The following is a 16,232-nucleotide window of genomic DNA, read 5'->3' as shown; positions in this document are numbered from 1 at the left end:
TCTCCTACAGGATGGCAGGAGAGCCAAGAGGCACCCACCAGAGTGTTCAAATGCCTCTTCCCCCTCCTTCCCTTTTATTTACTCCAGCTCTATTCTATTCTGTTCTATTCTAATATTATTCTATTCTACATATTCTACTCTATAATATTCTGTTCTATTCTCTACATCTATTCTACTCTATTCTAATATTCTATTCTATTCTCTACATCTATTCTACTCTATTTTAATATTATTCTATTCTCTACTTCTATTCTAATACTATTCTATTCTATTGTATTCTACATTCTGTTCTATTCTATTTCTGTTCCTAGTCCTTGACTTATGACCGCAGCCGAGCCCAAAATTTCTCTTGCTATGCAAAACATGGCAAAGTTAGGCACACGGTTGTTAAGTGCATCCGGCTTGCCCACTGGCTTGGCTTGTCAGAAGGAGGCACATTTCACACTTGGTGACCGTTGCAGCACCCCCATGGTTGGACGCGTGGCCACTGGTTCATATTTATGATGGTCGCAGTGTCCTGGGGCCACGTGATCCCCTTTTGCGACCTTACGGCCAGCAAAGTCAGTGTGGACCATGTCGCTAACTTCACTACTGTGCCAAGAAAAGTCGTACAATGGAGCAAACCTCACTTAACAAATGTTTCATTTAGCAACATAAATTTAGGGCTCAGTTGTGGCCGTAACTTGAGGACGGCCTGTGTTCTGAGATGGAGGTTTACGGTTACTGCAAAGGGAAGAGGCCTTAGGAGGCGACGCAGGGCTGCTGGCTGTGTTGGAGGGGGTGAGCCAGGCTGATAAGGGCAGCCAGTCCCTGGCATCGCCCACTTAGAGCACCAGGCCCAGGTCTGCAAGCGCCTGACAAGCCCCAGAGGGCCTGGGGGAGGGGGAGGGAGGCAGGGAGCCCTTCCCCGAGTGAGCCTTGCCCCCAGAGGGGCAGGCCGAGATGCCAGGGACAGAGCCTCGGGGGTGGGGGGGGTGGTTTCTTGCTATGGCATCCCCATCCGGTTCTGCCGCTCTGCCCGGATGCTGGGGGCAGGGGGGGGGAGTAGGGAAGGCAGAGGAAAGAGGGCCAGCCCACCCTCCTCAGCCTCCTGCCAGCAAGCCCCACAGAACTCGGCTGGAGCAGCTGAGTTAAGTGGCCCCCTGCAGACGTTCCGGCCCCGGACCGGGGTGAGACTAGACGACCTCCGAGGTCCCTTCTGCAGCTCGGGGGGAATTATCAGAGGGAGCCGAAAGCGGGAAGCAGTCAGGCGAGGTCCGCGGCGAGCCCGACCCAGGCCCGGAGGCTTCTCCTGGGAAGCAAGAGAACCGTCTCGCCGCCTCTCCCGGCCCTTCCGCCCCTTCCCGCCCCGAGCAGCGCAACCGTCGCCCCGCCTGGACCCCCCCGCAAGCCCGGGCGGGGGGGACGGGGCGCCAATCCCCACCGGAGCACGCGAGACCCCCGCTTGGCCGAAGGAGGAGTCCGGAGGGCCCAGGGCGATCTCCGCGTGGTCCCCTCTCCTCGCCGGAGGAGCCTGAGCGTGAGCGCGGCCGAGACCCCCGAAGCGCCCCTCCCCCCGCCCCAAAGCTCCGCCCACCCCCGAGGGCCCCTCCCCTGCGGTCTTCCGCCCACCCACCCCCCGAAAGCCTCGACGGAAAGCGCGGCTGGGCGGCGCGAGGGGCGTGGCCTGGCGGGAGCAGGAGGAGGAGCCGTGCGGGCGGCTCTCGGCCACGCCCCTCCCCCCCGCGCGGCGGCGGGCCGCCTCCCGATTGGCCGAGCGGGCGCGCGCCAGGTTTTAACGGCCGCCGGCCCCGCGAGCTGCACTTCCGCCATGGCGCCCGGCAAGAAGAGAGCGGCGGCCCGGGGCGCCCCCAAGGCCTCGGCCCGGGACAAGCGGCTGGACGCCTTCCTGAGGGACTTCGACCGCGAGGGTGAGGCGGGGGGCCGGGGGCCGGCGGAGGGGACCGGGGTGGGGGCGGGGGCGGCGGGAGGGGCGGCGTGGTGACCGGGGCGCCTGTCTTGCAGTGAAGGCCCGGGTGGCGCGGGTGCGGGCGGAGGGCGAGGGCCTGAAGAAGGAAGCGGAGGACATGTTCAACATGGAGCTGCTGCGGCTGCCGGTGGCGGTGCGAGAGATGAACTGGCTGGACTTTTACGGTAGGTCCACGACGCCCCCCCTCCACTCCCTCCCCCTCCCCCGCCCTTGCGCGCCCCCCGCCCGCCAGCTGACCCTCCCCCCTCTCTCCCCCCTGCAGCCCTGGGAGACGACGAGCAGGCCCTGGAGAAGGTGGCCTCGGTCAGTGAGTAGCCCGGGGGAGGGCTGGGGGGCCGAATGGGGCCGCCTTCCACCCCCCCCGGCCTCCCGCCAGCTGCCCGGCTTCCTTGCCTCCCCGCAGAACGAGGTGGACATCGCGGAGATCAACGAGCTGGCCTCCCGGGCCGTCCAGACGCCCTTCCGGGTCGCCAAGAAAGGTCAGCGGGCGGGCGGGGGAGGGAGGGAGGGAGGGAGGAGGGCCCGCCTGATGCTCTCGCGGGCCCCCCCCCGCCGCGAAGAGGAAGCGTGGGACCCCGAAGCCGCCCGCCCAGGCGCTCTGCAGCAGGTGGGGGGGTTGCCCAGGAGGAAAGACGGTGAGCCCCCCCCCCCCCCAGATACACCTGGCCCTCAGGTTGCACACACTTCAGGGAAGGGGGAGAAAAATCACCTGCATCCCCTGCAGGATGTCACCTCTTCTGCCTTTTTCCAACCAACACAGCAGTCCTGGACTTGCAGCGGATCACTTAGTGACCATTCCGTGTTACAAGACCACTGAAAAAAAAGTGCTCTTTCTTCCTCGCTTATGACCGCTGCAGCTTCCCCGGGGTCACGTGATTGACATTCACAGGCTTGACTCATACTCGTGGCGTTGGCGGCGTCCTGGGGGCTCACGTGATCCCCTTTCATGACCTGACGGGAAGCCAGATTCGCTTAACGACCGTGTTACCGGCTTGACAACTGCGGCGACTCACTTAACAACTGGCAAGAAAGGACATAAAATGGGGCAAAACTCACTTAACAATTTTCAAACATCGGCATTTGTGATTAACAAACTTCACTTTGCTTCCTCTCCTTCCACTCTTAACGATACTCGGGAAAGAGTTCCGGAAAGCCTTGGCTTAGAACCGCAACTGAGCCCAGACAGTTGCCCCGCTTTACGACTCTTCCTGCCACAGTCGTTAAGGGGATCCCTGCAGTTGTTAGCAACGTGGTCTCCATTGACTTTGCTGGCCAGGTGGTCGCAAAAGGGCATCACGTGGTCCCACCTGGATGCTGCAATCGTCATAAATAGGAATCCGTTGCCAAGCATCCAGATTTTGATGGCGTGACCCTGGGGATGCTGCAACGGTCATAAGAGTGAAAAACGGCCGCTAGTCCCTTTCTTCCAGTGCCGTTGAACTTCAAATGGTCGCCCTATGAACGGTTGTAAGCCGAGGACCGCTTGCTTTGTCTTAATAAAAAGAAAACCGATCGCTCATGTTGCCCTGGATCACGGGTAGGCAACCTTGGCTCTTTTATGACTGGTGGACTTCAACTCCCAGAATTCCTCAGCCAGCGTGGCTGGCTCAGGAATTCTGGGAGTTGAAGTCCACGAGTCGTAAAAGAGCCCAGGTTGCCTACCCCTGCCCTAGAAGCTGTGATGGAGCCGGCTGAGAAGCGAGCATTTCCCAGCTGCCCCCACCAGCCCGCCTGTCTCGCCCCCTTCCTCCAAGAGTTTGTGTTCCCCTCCCCCCCCCCATAGCCAAGCAGGACATTGAGACCATCGACGAAGAAATGGAGACGTCTCTGCTGCCTGCGGTCAAGAAGTCCAGGCAGGAGGACCAGGCTGATCCGGACGTGGCACACCAGAAGGCAGGGAAGGTACAAGTTCGCGGCTCCCCTCCGGACCCCTGCCTGCCGAGCGCTTTCTCTGTCTTAACGAAGCAGGCAGCCCTCGGGGGGGCTGCACCCGAAGCCCAGAAGGTTCTGTCTGAGAACGGGTCTTTCTCTGCCAAGTCCCAGCAATAGGACGTTAATGGGTAACAAGACAGCAGAAGGATGAAAAATGAACGGTTGCAGGATTTGGGTATGGCTATTCTAGAGAAGAGAAGGACCAGGGGGGACACGATAGCAGCCTCCCAGTATCTCAGGGTCTGCCCCAAAGAAGAGGGAGTCAAGCTATTCTCCAAAGCGCCCGAAGAAGGCAGGACAAGAAGCAACGGAGGGAAACTAACCAAAGAGAGCAGCAACCTGGCACTAAGGAGGGATTTCCCTGACAGTTAGAACAATTAGCCAGTGGAACAACCTGCCTCCAGAAGTTGTGGGTTTTCGAGAATTGCTTGGACAACCACTTGTCTGAAATGGTATGGATGGTGTCTCCTGCCTGAGCAGGGGGCTGGACTAGAGGACCTCCCGCTCTATTCCGAATGAATGAACTGGGCGGGCGGGCGGGCGGATGGACCGGTGACCTACGGCCTCCAAAGAGGTTGGGGCTTGGCACAGCAAAGGGCCTGTGGCCGAAGGCGGGCAGAGTCACACCCCCTTCTGCCTTCCAGGCGCAGACCTCCAGCAAAGGGCCTCCGAATTCCAAGAGGACCCGGCCCCCTTCAACCCGATCCAAGCATTTCTCTAAAAGGTAACGGGCAGCCAGCAGTCAGCAACCCAGCTGGGGAATCCGCAGAACGACCCTGAGCTAAAAATACTCTCCTCTGTCGGAGACTGAAGCAGGTTGAAGCGAGCCCTGCGAACGGAGGTGAAGGAGACGCCGGGTGGGTTGTTCTTCAGGGAGACCCCTGAGGGGGGACACCACGGCACTGTGGAAACTCCTCAAGAGGAGATCTGGGGGTCCTGGAAGACCACAGGGGTGCAGTGTGCTGCAGCTGCCTAAAAAGCCAGCGCGCTCCTGGGCTGCGTGAGAGGGGAATAGGGGAAGGGCTACTGCTGCTTTACACTGCCCTGGTCAGACACCCCCCCCCCCCCCCCGAGATGGGGTGCTGGTCTCCACAACACGGAAAGGCTGAGGAGCTGGAGAGAGGGCAGGGCAGGACAAGGGAGGTGGGGAGGGCCTCGGAGGCGGAACCCCAGGAAAAGGAACTCCAGGCTCAAAGGAGGGGACGCGATAGCAGGAAGGGGCGAGGGAGGAGGTCGGTTCCCTCAGGACCCGGAGGGGGAGGAGCTTGTAAGGCCTGGGAAGCTGAAGGCATATGGACTTCAACTCCCAGAGTTCTCCAGCCAGCCACCACAACTGCAGCAGTTCTGGTGGCCACGCTTGGACACCCAGAGACCCAGGCTGGGATCGGAGAGGAATTTCCCGACTCTGGAGCCCTTGTGCAAGGGAGCAGCGCCTCCTCCGTCCCTGGAGGTTTTCCAGAAGAGTTTGGGCAGGCATTTCTCTGCGGTGGGCAGAGCAGAGTCGGGAGACAAGAACCCCCCCCCACCGCCCCCCAAGGTGCCTCCCGGCACTAAGATGCCTGCCGTGATCTCTTCTTCCAGAGGGGAGGACGAAATTTGTCATTTAAATCACAGCAGTCCCGTTCATGAGACTAGCGGTCTAGGCTTGTCCCTCGAGGGGCCGTAATTGGAATGGCGTGCTGAGCAAGGGGGTGGTCTTGATGCCCTCAAGGTCCCTTCAGGCCAGGAATTCCAGTCTAGAGCTCTGGCCGCCGGCTTGAAGTCCCAAATGGGCCACTGACGGCTGCTGCTGTGGTATTTTAGCAGGCTCACCAAAGTGAACCCCGTCACTCCGGCCGGCCAAGGGAACCCCGCAAAAGCTGCCACTCCTCTGTTCACACCTGCTGGGAAGTTTGACTCCAGGTGAGCCCCTCTGCAGGCAGGCCTCTCGGGCGGCCTCCGGTGCGGGGCTGGGGGAAGCTCTGGGGAGGGCTGGCCGCCTGACCGACCACCTGTCGGCTTCTGCCCGCAGTGTTTTCAAGACGCCCGGCCTGCGGGCCCCTGCCGCCCATGAGCGGGTCTTCAGCATCTCGGCGAACGGCAGCCCCCTGGCAGACAGGAGCGAGGTCTTCCTCACGGTGCCCCTGGGCGGAGGAGAGGTAAGGGTCTGCGGGGGGGAGGGGGCAGCGTGGAAGCCACCTTTGCCCTCTCGCCTCTCTCCAGGATGGGGGCTTCTCTTTCTCTTTCCACACAGAGGTGGCAGCTTCAAGTGGGCACGGGCCGGGGGTCCTTGTGGCTCCTGCATTCATTGTGGGGGGGATTGGTGGGCTTGTTTCACCCCCAGGAAAGCCTGGGTCCCACTCCAGACTAACGGCCCTTTCTCCTCTGCACAGAATATGCGGATCAGGGCCAGCGAGCTCTCAGAGAAGGACCTGAGAGGGCTGAACGCCCAGACCCTGGGCAGCGTGAAGAAGCTGTCGGTGGGTCTGGCTCTTTCTCTGTTCTTCCTGGGGGGGCGGCGGCCTCCCCGTCTGGGCTCCTTGGAGCCTGGTCCGGGTCGACCAGCCTTCCCGAATGCCGGGGGTCCCCCTGGAGAGACAGTTGGCCTCCCCATGCCCAAGCACCCCCTGGCTCCGGACAGCCAGCCCTCCTGCAGAGGCAAAAACCTCCACGAAGCCATGAAATAACAGCACAAAATAAAAGGGGGCAGGCAAGGCCGCCAGCTCGGCCACAGGGACCGGCAGGGCTGGGGCCGACTCCACTTCGGGGCCCTGGAGAGGCTGGGAAGGAATCGGGTGCGAGGCAGAGGCGGAGCCTGCAGGGCTAGAAAAGGCCTCTGCGGGTGGGCAGGTGGGGGGCAGCTCTGCTGGGGGGGGAAGGGGAGGAGGCCTTTGCTGGGACGTCTCCTCCCTGAGTGGGCCCAGGCTGTGTCCCCCCCCCCGCACAGCTTTCCATCCTGAGAGGGGGTGGGGGAGCTCTCCATCCTGGCCCCTCCCAGGAGGAGTCACCAAGGCGAGAGCTCCTTTCAGCCCTGCGGGGGGGGGGTCCCTTCTGACCACCGGCCTCTGTTCCTCTCCTTCCAGAGTCAACTGTCGCACCTCTGCAGCCGAGTGGGCAGCCATAAGTGATGGCGCCTTCGGCCGCTCCAGTTCTGGGCCAGGAGAGGGAAGACGGACGTCCTCCGGAGGCTGCGGCAGGTGGGGGGGCAGGAGCCCCACCTCCCAGGGTTCCTGTGTACTCTCTCTCCGTGTTGCTCTCTCTGGGGCGCCCCCCCCCATTTCCCAGGGCCTACATTGTGTCTGGGGCAGGGAAGGCAAGCGGTTTCCTTGCTGGTCCTGCCTCTCCCCGGTTCCTTCTCACCGTGCCAGATCTGCCGCCGGCTGGCCGGAGCTGCTCTCCGTTATGCAGGGTTGTCCTGGCCGCTGCCAGGAGGCTGACCGGCCTCGCCCTTTTGCGCCCGAAGGGCTGCTCCTGCTGTGCCACCCACCGGACGCCCGTCTCCCTCCTCTGGCGGCCTCGGGTCCCCCAGTCGGCCCCAGGGCGCCTCCCGCTCACCTCGCTTGCCGCTGTGTGGCCCCGGGGAGAGCCAGCCTCGGCCCTTCACAGCCCGGGGGGTGGGTGGGGGGAGCAGAACCCCCCTGGACGAATGCCGGCTGCTTTCCTCCACCCAGGGAATCTTTCCTCCCTTTCCAAGCCTTTTTGTTGTGGCTTTCTATTTACCCTCTTCCACTAGGCACAATGGCGCCATTTCCTTAATGGTTTTGCATTTAATAATAAAGTTTGTTGTTGTTATTATTATTGTTGTTGTTGTTGTTGTTGTTATTATTTATTAAATTTTTATACCGCCCTTCTCCCGAAGGACTCAGGGCGGTGTACAGGACAATAAATATCAAAAGTGTAAATACAAAAGTTAAAAAAGAGATTTAAAAAATTAAATAATTATGCCCAAGAATACAATACTAAAAATGTGTTAAGAACTTATTTAAATCCAACCCCAAACCCATCAGACCAGGCCAGATTGTTCAAATAGATAGGTTTTTAAATCACGCCGGAAGGAGCGCAGGTCGGGGGCCATCCGGAGCTCAACCGGAAGGTGGTTCCACAGGTCTGGTGCGCCCACAGAGAAGGCCCTCCCCCTGGGGGCCACCAGTCGACATTCTCTGATCGGAGGCACCCTGAGGAGGCCCTCTCTGTGGGAGCGCACTGGACAGAGGGAAGTTGATGCCGGCAGCACGTGCTGCCGTAGGTAATCCGGACCCATGCCATGTAGGGCTTTGTAGGTCATAACCAGCACCTTCAATCTCACCCGGAGGGCAACTGGCAGCCAATGCAGCTCGCGGAGCAGAGGTGTAACATGGGAGTATCAGGAGACCCCCAACACAACTCACGCGGCTGCATTCTGCACCAGTTGAAGCCTCCGGGTGGTCCTCAAGGGCAGCCCCATGTAGAGAGCGTTGCAGTAGTCCAAATGAGAGGTCACAAGCGCATGAGTGACTACGCAAGGCATCCCGGTCTAGATAGGGCCGCAACTGGCGAACCTGGGCGAAGGCCCCCCTAGTCACAGCTCCTATATGATCTAAGGAGAGCCGTGAATCTAGAAGGGCCCCCAAGTTGGGAGCCCTATCTACGGGGGGTAATAGCTCACCCCCCATAGAAAGAGATGGAATATTCTGAATATCCTGAGATGCTGACACGAACAGCCACTCAGTCTTGTCATTGTTGAGCTGAAGTCTGTTCCTCCCCATCCAGACCCGAACCGCCTCCAGGCAACGGGACATCACGTCGAGGGCATCACTGGGGTGGTTTGGGGTCGAAATAAAAAGCTGGGTATCATCAGCGTACTGATGATTCCCAACTCCAAAACCACGAATGATCTCACCCAGAGGCTTCATGTAGATGTTGAACAGGAGAGGCGAGAGGACCGACCCCTGAGGAACTCCACAAACGAGAGGCCTCAAGGTCGACCTCTGCCCTCCTGCCAACACCCACTGCAAACGCCCCAGAAGGTAGGAGGAGAACCACTGAAGGACTGTGCCTCCCACTCCCAACCCCCTGAGGCGCCGCAGCAGGATACTATGGTCGACGGTATCGAAAGCCGCTGAGAGGTCTAAAAGGACTAGGACAGAGGAACAGCCCCTGTCCCGCGCCCGCCAGAGATCATTCACCAGCGCGACCAATGCCGTCTCCGTGCTGTACCCGGGCCTGAAGCCCGATTGGTACGGGTCTAGATAATCAGCTTCCTCCAGGAACAGAGGGAGCTGATGCGCCACCACACTCAACAACCTTCGCAAGAAAGCGAAGGTAGGAGACCAGACGAAAGTTATTTAATACAGCTGGGTCCAGGGCAGGCTTCTTGAGGAGGGGTCTCACCACCGCCTCCTTCAAGGCGGCGGGAAAACTACCCTCCCTCAGAGAAGCAGTTATCACTGCCTGGAGCCAGCCTCGTGTCCCATCCCGGGCTGCATAAACCAGCCAGGAGGAGCACGGGTCCAACAAACACGTGGTGGAGCTCAGCTTCCCCATGATCCTGTCCACGTCTTCAGGAGTCAGGATCGAACTCCCAGATAACATTGACAAGACTGCCCGTATCCTCATCATCAGACTCTGCCCAGTCGGAGTCCAGACCGGTCCGGATCTGAGCGATTTTGTCTGACAGATATCGACTAAACTCCTCTGCACGACCCTGCAAGGGCTCCTCCCTCACCTCCTGATTAAGGAGGGAGCGGGTCACCCTAAACAGGGTGGCCGGGCGATTATCTGCGGACGCGATGAGGGTGGCAAAGTGGTTAGACCTTGCCACCCTCATCGCCACGAGATAAGTTCTCGTGAACGACCTTAGTTGTAACCGGTCGGATTCGGATCGGCTGGACCTCCAACAGCTCTCTAGGCCCCGTCTCTGACGCTTCATCTCCCGGAGCTCCATGGAGAACCATGGAGCCCATTGGGATCTGCACCGGGTCAAGGGCCGCATGGGTACAACTCGGTCAAGTGCCTCTGTGGCCGCCCTTTCCCAGGCTTCCACTAGGGCATCGGCCGAGCTGTGGGCAAAGGAGGCAGGTGGGGGCCCAAGCGCCGCCTGGAACCACTCAGGGTCCATCAGGCGCCTAGGGCGGAACCATCTCATTGGCTCAGCAACCCCTTGTCTTCTTCAAGGTCTGCATGGCTTCTTGGGACGTCCCCTCCCGCCCCTCCCCACCTCAGCCCATTCCATCCCTGCCCCAGAACAGGGGTGTGTGCTACTTCTGCCACCCCACCCCACCCCAGTGCCAGGACAGAAGACCAACCTCCTGGAAAGCTGTGGTTGTGGGGTTGAAGGAGGCCTCTTATTTTTCCAAAAACTGCACAAGGCTTGCTTTTGGGGAGCTGGCAATAGACCGACACATCGGCCAGATTTTTACAGGTGGTCCTTGGCTTACAACCACAATGGAGCCCCAGATTTCTGTTGCTAAATGAGATAGTTGCTAAGTGAGTTTTGCCCCATTTTACGATCTTCCTTGCCACCGTTGTTAAGTGAATCGCTGAATTAGTAATGTGGTTGTTTCAAGCCGAAGGCAGAACTAAACAGTTGTGACTTACGACCATTTTTCACATCAGCACTGAAGATTTTCCCCAATTTGGGTCATGAAATTTATGACGGTCACCGTGTCCCGGGGTCATGTGACCCTCTTCTGTCAATGATAAGCAGTCAATGGGGAAGGCAGATTCACTTAACAACCCTGTTACTTAACAACTGCAGTGATTCACTTTAAAAAGGTGGCAGGAAAAGTTGTAAAACGGGGCAAAAGTCATAACAAATGCCTCGCTTTGCAACATAAATTTTGAGCCCAGTTGTGGTCGTAAGTCGGGGACCCCCCGTATCTTTGATCCTCTGCAAAGCCAGCCTGTATCCTTTAGGAGGGTGGAGGATGGGTGGTGGTGTGATTTAAGGGGGTGCTTGACCGGCCGTGGGGCCAGGCTTGGCTATTATGGGCCATGTGGACCAGGCTTGGCCCTTCACTGCCACGAGGATCAGTCCCCACCTGCCCTGCTGCCGGTTGCTCCCCTTTCCCCCCCAAAATGGAGGGTTGGTCGGCTCCAGACATTGCCCAGAGAGGCCCATCGGCAGAGGCTGCAAGTGGAGAGGCAGGAAGGGGTCCCGGTTGCTGCCTGCCGAGGTGGGAACTGTGCGGATCCCCGATGGGCGGCTTGACCGGGGACAGCCAGCGGCCGCCAGCCTCAACTGAGTCCTCCGTGCGAGGCACGTGGAAGGAAGGAAGGGCAGACTTGGGAGACATTGGCAGGCCCGGAGCTTCCTCATCCTGGCAAGGGAGAGGCCCAGGCCCTGCCCTCCTCCTGCCCTCAGTGCCCAGTTGTCCACCCCAGGCTGTAAGGGAGACGGGGACCAGCGGCTCCCAACCTTTTCTATGCCCCACAGCCTTGGAACACTTCTCGCGCCCCTTGCAGAAGTTTGAAATAACGGCAACAAATTATGCGTACACACTATAATTTTGAAAACCCAGGTTTTTGCACCCCCTGGAATATCGTTTCGTACCCCCGGGGGGGGGCAGGCAAGCACCCCTAGTTAGGAGCCCCTGATGTAGAGAGCCCAGAAGGGCTTCGGTCCAGATGGCCAGTCAGCTACAAATCCTCCTGCAGAGACGGAGAGAGCTGAGCAGACCGGGGAGGGAGGGATGCCATAGATTCCTTACAGGTACTTGCAAGAAGTCACACACAAGAGCATCCAGGCATGTTCTCCGGTATTCAAGAATGGCAATTTTGCTGCTGATGCACTTTGGGCCCATCACCAGGAGACGGGGAGTTCTAGTCCCGCCTTAGGCTTGAAAGCCGACTGTAGTGGGTTAAGTTAATAGGCAAGAAGCGACACAGCGTCAAAGCATCTCCTTATTGTCTCAAGAAAACAACTGCCCAGCTACAGGTAATGGCCGGTACTTATACCCATAAGCCCTCAGGTGTTCCTCCAGTTACCCGCCTGAATTCTCCCACTCATAACCTTTGCACAACAAGAGTTCCTGCACACGTGTTGCACGTACATCCTGGAGGTGGCTGCTGCTTCCACTTTTGGAATTGGAGGGGGGGGGTTGTGAAGTTGGGCTGCCTCCCTCCCTTTGCTTCTTCATCAAACACGAGGAGGGGAAGCCAAACCAGTTCCCTCCCCCGCCAGGAGAACCTTCCTCCTCCTCCTCCTCCTCCTCGCGTGGCTCAACCAGTCCCAACAAAGGACCCTGCTTGCCACAAGGGCACCGGGGAAAGTCGGGGACCGGGAACCAGAGACTTGCCTGGGTGGCTCCGCCGTTGAAGGGGCCGGCCTTACCCTCTCTTTGCCTGGGTGGGGTCTTGCTTTCTTCTGCACTGATCAATGTGTATTTTATTTATTAAATTTTTATGCCGCCCATCATCCTTAGAAGGTGACTCTGGGCAGATTACAATATGTAAAACCAAATAATTACAGTATTAAAATTATGCTGATTAAAATATTATTTAAAAACTGTACTAAAACTGAAACTAAGAGCTGAGATAGGCAGGAATATGGATATACAAATATAAATTTATACATATATACATAATATACATATATACATGTGTGTGTGTATGTGTGTGTGTGTGTGTGTGTGTGTGTGTGTGTGTGTGTGTGTGTATAGTAGGATGTCTTATCTTGTGTTCCCTTTATTTTTTTGAGCAATTCACCATTTTAGTGAAATGGGCAGCTGTATACAAGTTAATAATAGTTAATAATAAAGACACAAAGAAACAACTAAAGAAATAAAATGGTCATTCCGAGTCCACTTCTTAGGCTGGGCCAAAGAGGCCGGCTGGCCTTCCCCGGGTCTGAGGCCGGCTGAGCCATCCTTCAAGTCAAGCAAGCAGAATTCCCAGGCCGGGGGGGGGGGGGCTTCCCCTGAGTTTCTTTGAGTTTCCTTTATTCCTTTTGGCCCAGCCCAAGACTGGCTGCTTCCAGGATCCACAAGTGATTTAGAAGAAGTCTGGTGGCCACAGAGCACTTCCTCCCCGAGGCCGTCTCCCCATCAGAGTTCGTCCTTAAGAAGCCCCTGGGGCAGCCAGTGGGAAGGGTTATCCCCCCATAGGAAGCGGATGCCCTCTTGAAACCCTCCCTGTGGGGCCACACAAGCAACTTCTAACTGGCACTGGGGAGTCCCCTGTCCTTGGGGGGAAAACCCACCAGCGGACGTGAAGTTGAAAACAGCCAGTTTCTCCATCCCCGGGGGCAGAGGGAACTGGGCCTCTCTTGCCAATTTCGGTCTGAAGGAAGAAGAGGCAGGCGTGTCCTTGGAGTCCCCAAGAAAACTGGATAAATCATCTTCTTCCTTGCACGGTTGAGCTCCTCAACTCCATTCAAGAGCTGCCTTCATCTCCCTTTGCTGGTGAGTCACAAGTAGAGTAGAGTAGAGTAGAGTAGAGTAGAGTAGAGTAGAGTAGAGTAGAGTAGAGTAGAGTAGAGTAGAGTAGAAGCTGGAAGGGACCTTGGAGGTCTTCTAGTCTAGCCAGCCTATTGCCTGCTTTGTGATTTGGGGAAGACTTTGGGCACCAGCCTAAGGACCAATTCTCTAAACCAGGGGTGTACAACCTTGGCAACTTTAAGACTTGTGGACTTCAACTCCCAGAAGTCCCCATCCAGCATAGCTGTTGCCAAGTTTGGAGACCTCTGCTGTAAACCAAAGGCCGGTTTTCTTTGTGGCTGCACAAAGGAGATGATAACATGGAAATGTTTGTTTATTGGATGTACCAATGATATAATGTTTTGCAAGGATTGGGGCAATGGCTGGAATTTGGGACATCACGTTTCTTCAAGATATCATTTCCAGTCTGGAATTTATATAAGAGAATCTTACTCAGTGAAATAATCTGTAGGCATCTCTGATGCGGGAAAATGCCTGTGTTTTTATGGCCCCACCAAGTCTAGTCATAGAAATAATCTTAATTATGTATTAAATAACAAGGTATAATTATGCAAAATAAATTATTATATGCTACCATACTATGCTTAACAGCATAATGTAGTCAGAATAGGCTGTACTGTACTGATAATGGCAAAAAGTGTTGCTTTTCAAAAAAAATATGGAAGGGCTATTAAGCACTATGCCGAGAGGCTGGCTGTGTTTTCCTCCTGGACTCTCAGAATAACATAACAGAGTTGGAAGGGACCTTGGAGGTCTTCTAATCCACCCCTCCACTCAGGCAGGAGACCTATCCCACTCCAGAGAAATGACTGTCTCTTCTTTCAAAGCCGCCAGCGATGGAGCAGCCACAACCTCTGTTCCCCTGGTTAATGGTCCTCAGCACCGTCAGGAAGTTTCTCCTTAGTTCCAGGTTGCTTCTCTCCTGGATGAGTTTCCCTCCGTTGCTCCTTGTCCTGCCTTCTTCGGGCGTTTTGGAGGAGAGGTTGACCGCTCTTCTCTCTGGCAGTTCTAGGCAGGGTTTTCAGAAGTCAGCTGGCAGCCGATTCCTCTTCTTTGGTCAGTATTTACAAAGCAAGAGTTTCCAGGGGAAAGAAAAGAACAGAATAAGCTACATCGGATTTCTTAGCATTCTTAGAGTAGAATAGAGATGAAGGGACCTTGGAGGTCATCTAGTCCGACCCCCTGCTAAGGCAGGAAACCCTATACAATTTGAGACAAGCGTCTGTCCAGTCTCTTCTTCAAAACCTCCAGTGATGGAGCACCCTCAGCTTCCAGAGGCGACTTCTGTTCCACTGGTTGATTGTCCCCCCCCCCCCGTCAGGAAGTTTCTCCTTAATTCCAGGTTGTGTCTTGATGAGTTTCCATCCGTTGCTTCTCGTCCTGTTGCTTCATTACGAATATGTCATTAATGTTTCTTCATTAGCTTCTTTGAAGTACTTTCTCAAAATATTGCCGCTTCACTCATTACAGCATCCCATCTTAGAAATGTTAGCAATGTGATTTTTACTTATGGAGCAGCTGCGTCCCTCCCCAGTCCCATCCCTTCGGCCCCGGGTGCAACCACGCTTTCCAGCCGTAACCCCTCCGTCTTCTTCCTCCCTCCAGCAGAGGATTGGAGCCCGGACTTGGGTGCAATGAGTCAACATGCTTCCGGACCCCCGACAGCCCAGCAACCAGAGCAGCCTCCCTCCTGCTTCCTTCATCCTGGTGGGCATCCCTGGCCTGGAGGAATACCACAGCTGGATGGCCGTGGCCTTCTGCCTGATGTACCTCTTCGCGCTTCTGGGAAACCTCTCCCTGCTCTTCCTCATCCGGGTGGAGCACAGCCTCCATCAGCCCATGTACCTCTTCCTGGCCATGCTGGCCGTGGCCGACGTGGCCTTGTCGTCCTCCACCGTGCCCAAAACCCTGAGCGTCCTCTGGTCCTACTCCAAGGAAATCTCCTTTGACGGCTGCCTTGCCCAGATGTTCTTCACCCACATCAGCTTCATTGCAGAGTCCACCATCCTGCTGGCCATGGCTTTTGACCGCTACGTCGCCATCTGCCGGCCGCTGCAATACACCTCCATCCTGTCCCCCTCCGTGGTTGGCAAGACCGGCTTGGTGGCTCTGGCCAGGAGCTTCTGCGTGATGTTCCCCACCGTCTTCCTCCTCAAGAGGCTGCCTTACTGCGGGAAGAGGGTGATGCCCCACTCCTACTGCGAGCACATGGGTGTTGCCCGCATGGCCTGTGCCAATATCGCTGTCAACATTTGGTACGGCTTTGTGACCACTCTTCTCTCGCCAGGCCTGGACGTGCTCCTCATCGCCGCTTCTTACCTCCTGATCCTCAGGGCCGTCTTCAGGTTCCCTTCCAAGGACACCCGCCTCAAGGCGCTGGGCACCTGCGGCTCCCACCTCTGCATTATCCTCATGTTCTACACCCCGGCCTTCTTCTCGTTCTTCGCCCACCGGTTCGGCCACAGCATCCCCCAGTCTGTCCTCATCCTCCTGGCCAACCTCTACCAGCTGCTGCCTCCAATGCTCAACCCGGTTGTCTATGCCGTAAAAACCCGGCTGATCTGGAAAAGGCTCGGCAAGGCCTGCAGCAGATGAGGCAGAGCTGCTCAGTGGGTAGAGTCCCCATTGCCTTACAGACAAGGTGAGCATGGAAAAGCCAACCAACAGCTCTCCTTTCCATTGCTTGAATGGCGTTTGGAGCCCGTGAGAAAACGGTTGGATCCCCCCACACACACTCCATCTAATCAAAAGCGTTTTTATTGCTCTCCTCCTTAAAGTTTGTCTTGCTCTGAGTTAAGGGTTGATAAACAGGGAGCTGCTTTGGACTGTTGGTTCGATCTCCGAGCTTGGCGATGCAATTTGGGAGAGGGGCATCTTCAGTGTGCTTTGAATCGTGCTGGTCTGTCAGAGCGCTGGCCTTTAAATACCTTTTTGTG

General features: G+C 56.9%; 2 protein-coding genes across 3 annotated transcripts; both read left to right on the top strand.

The window, feature by feature from the left end:
* Positions 1-1,137: 1,137 nt before the first annotated feature.
* CDCA8 (cell division cycle associated 8) lies at positions 1,138-7,675 on the top strand. Of its 2 annotated transcripts, XM_083362393.1 has the most exons (10): positions 1,138-1,910; positions 2,005-2,133; positions 2,232-2,272; positions 2,373-2,448; positions 3,753-3,871; positions 4,546-4,625; positions 5,705-5,803; positions 5,913-6,039; positions 6,274-6,360; positions 6,964-7,675. In XM_083362393.1, exons 1-10 carry the CDS (start codon positions 1,811-1,813, stop codon positions 7,006-7,008), a joined length of 903 nt encoding a protein of 300 aa, XP_083218519.1. In that variant the 5' UTR covers positions 1,138-1,810; the 3' UTR covers positions 7,009-7,675. The 2 variants fall into 2 exon arrangements, with proteins under 2 accessions (XP_083218519.1, XP_083218520.1); XM_083362394.1 differs by lacking the exon at positions 5,705-5,803.
* A 7,349-nt stretch (positions 7,676-15,024) lies between these two features.
* LOC310640229 (olfactory receptor 52B2-like) lies at positions 15,025-16,016 on the top strand. The gene has a single exon (XM_083362403.1). The coding sequence runs from the start codon at positions 15,040-15,042 to the stop codon at positions 15,889-15,891; it is 852 nt and encodes a 283-aa protein (XP_083218529.1). The 5' UTR covers positions 15,025-15,039; the 3' UTR covers positions 15,892-16,016.
* The last annotated feature ends 216 nt before the right edge of the window (positions 16,017-16,232 follow it).

This window comes from Vipera ursinii, assembly GCF_947247035.1.
Source record: "Vipera ursinii genome assembly, chromosome: 4".
In the NCBI taxonomy this organism is placed as follows: Eukaryota; Metazoa; Chordata; class Lepidosauria; order Squamata; family Viperidae; genus Vipera; species Vipera ursinii.
The sequence above is the reverse complement of the archived record's forward strand: the minus strand, read 5'-3'. Positions and strand labels throughout refer to the sequence as shown.

Excerpts from the sequence above, each read along its gene's own strand:
- CDCA8 (XM_083362393.1), top strand. The coding sequence starts at position 1,811 with ATGGCGCCCGGCAAGAAGAGAGCGGCGGCCCGGGGCGCCCCCAAGGCC. Across the intron at positions 2,134-2,231 it reads GAACTGGCTGGACTTTTACG|CCCTGGGAGACGACGAGCAG; the intron begins GTAGGTCCACGA and ends TCCCCCCTGCAG. Across the intron at positions 2,273-2,372 it reads CCCTGGAGAAGGTGGCCTCG|AACGAGGTGGACATCGCGGA; the intron begins GTCAGTGAGTAG and ends GCCTCCCCGCAG.
- LOC310640229 (XM_083362403.1), top strand. The coding sequence starts at position 15,040 with ATGGCCGTGGCCTTCTGCCTGATGTACCTCTTCGCGCTTCTGGGAAAC.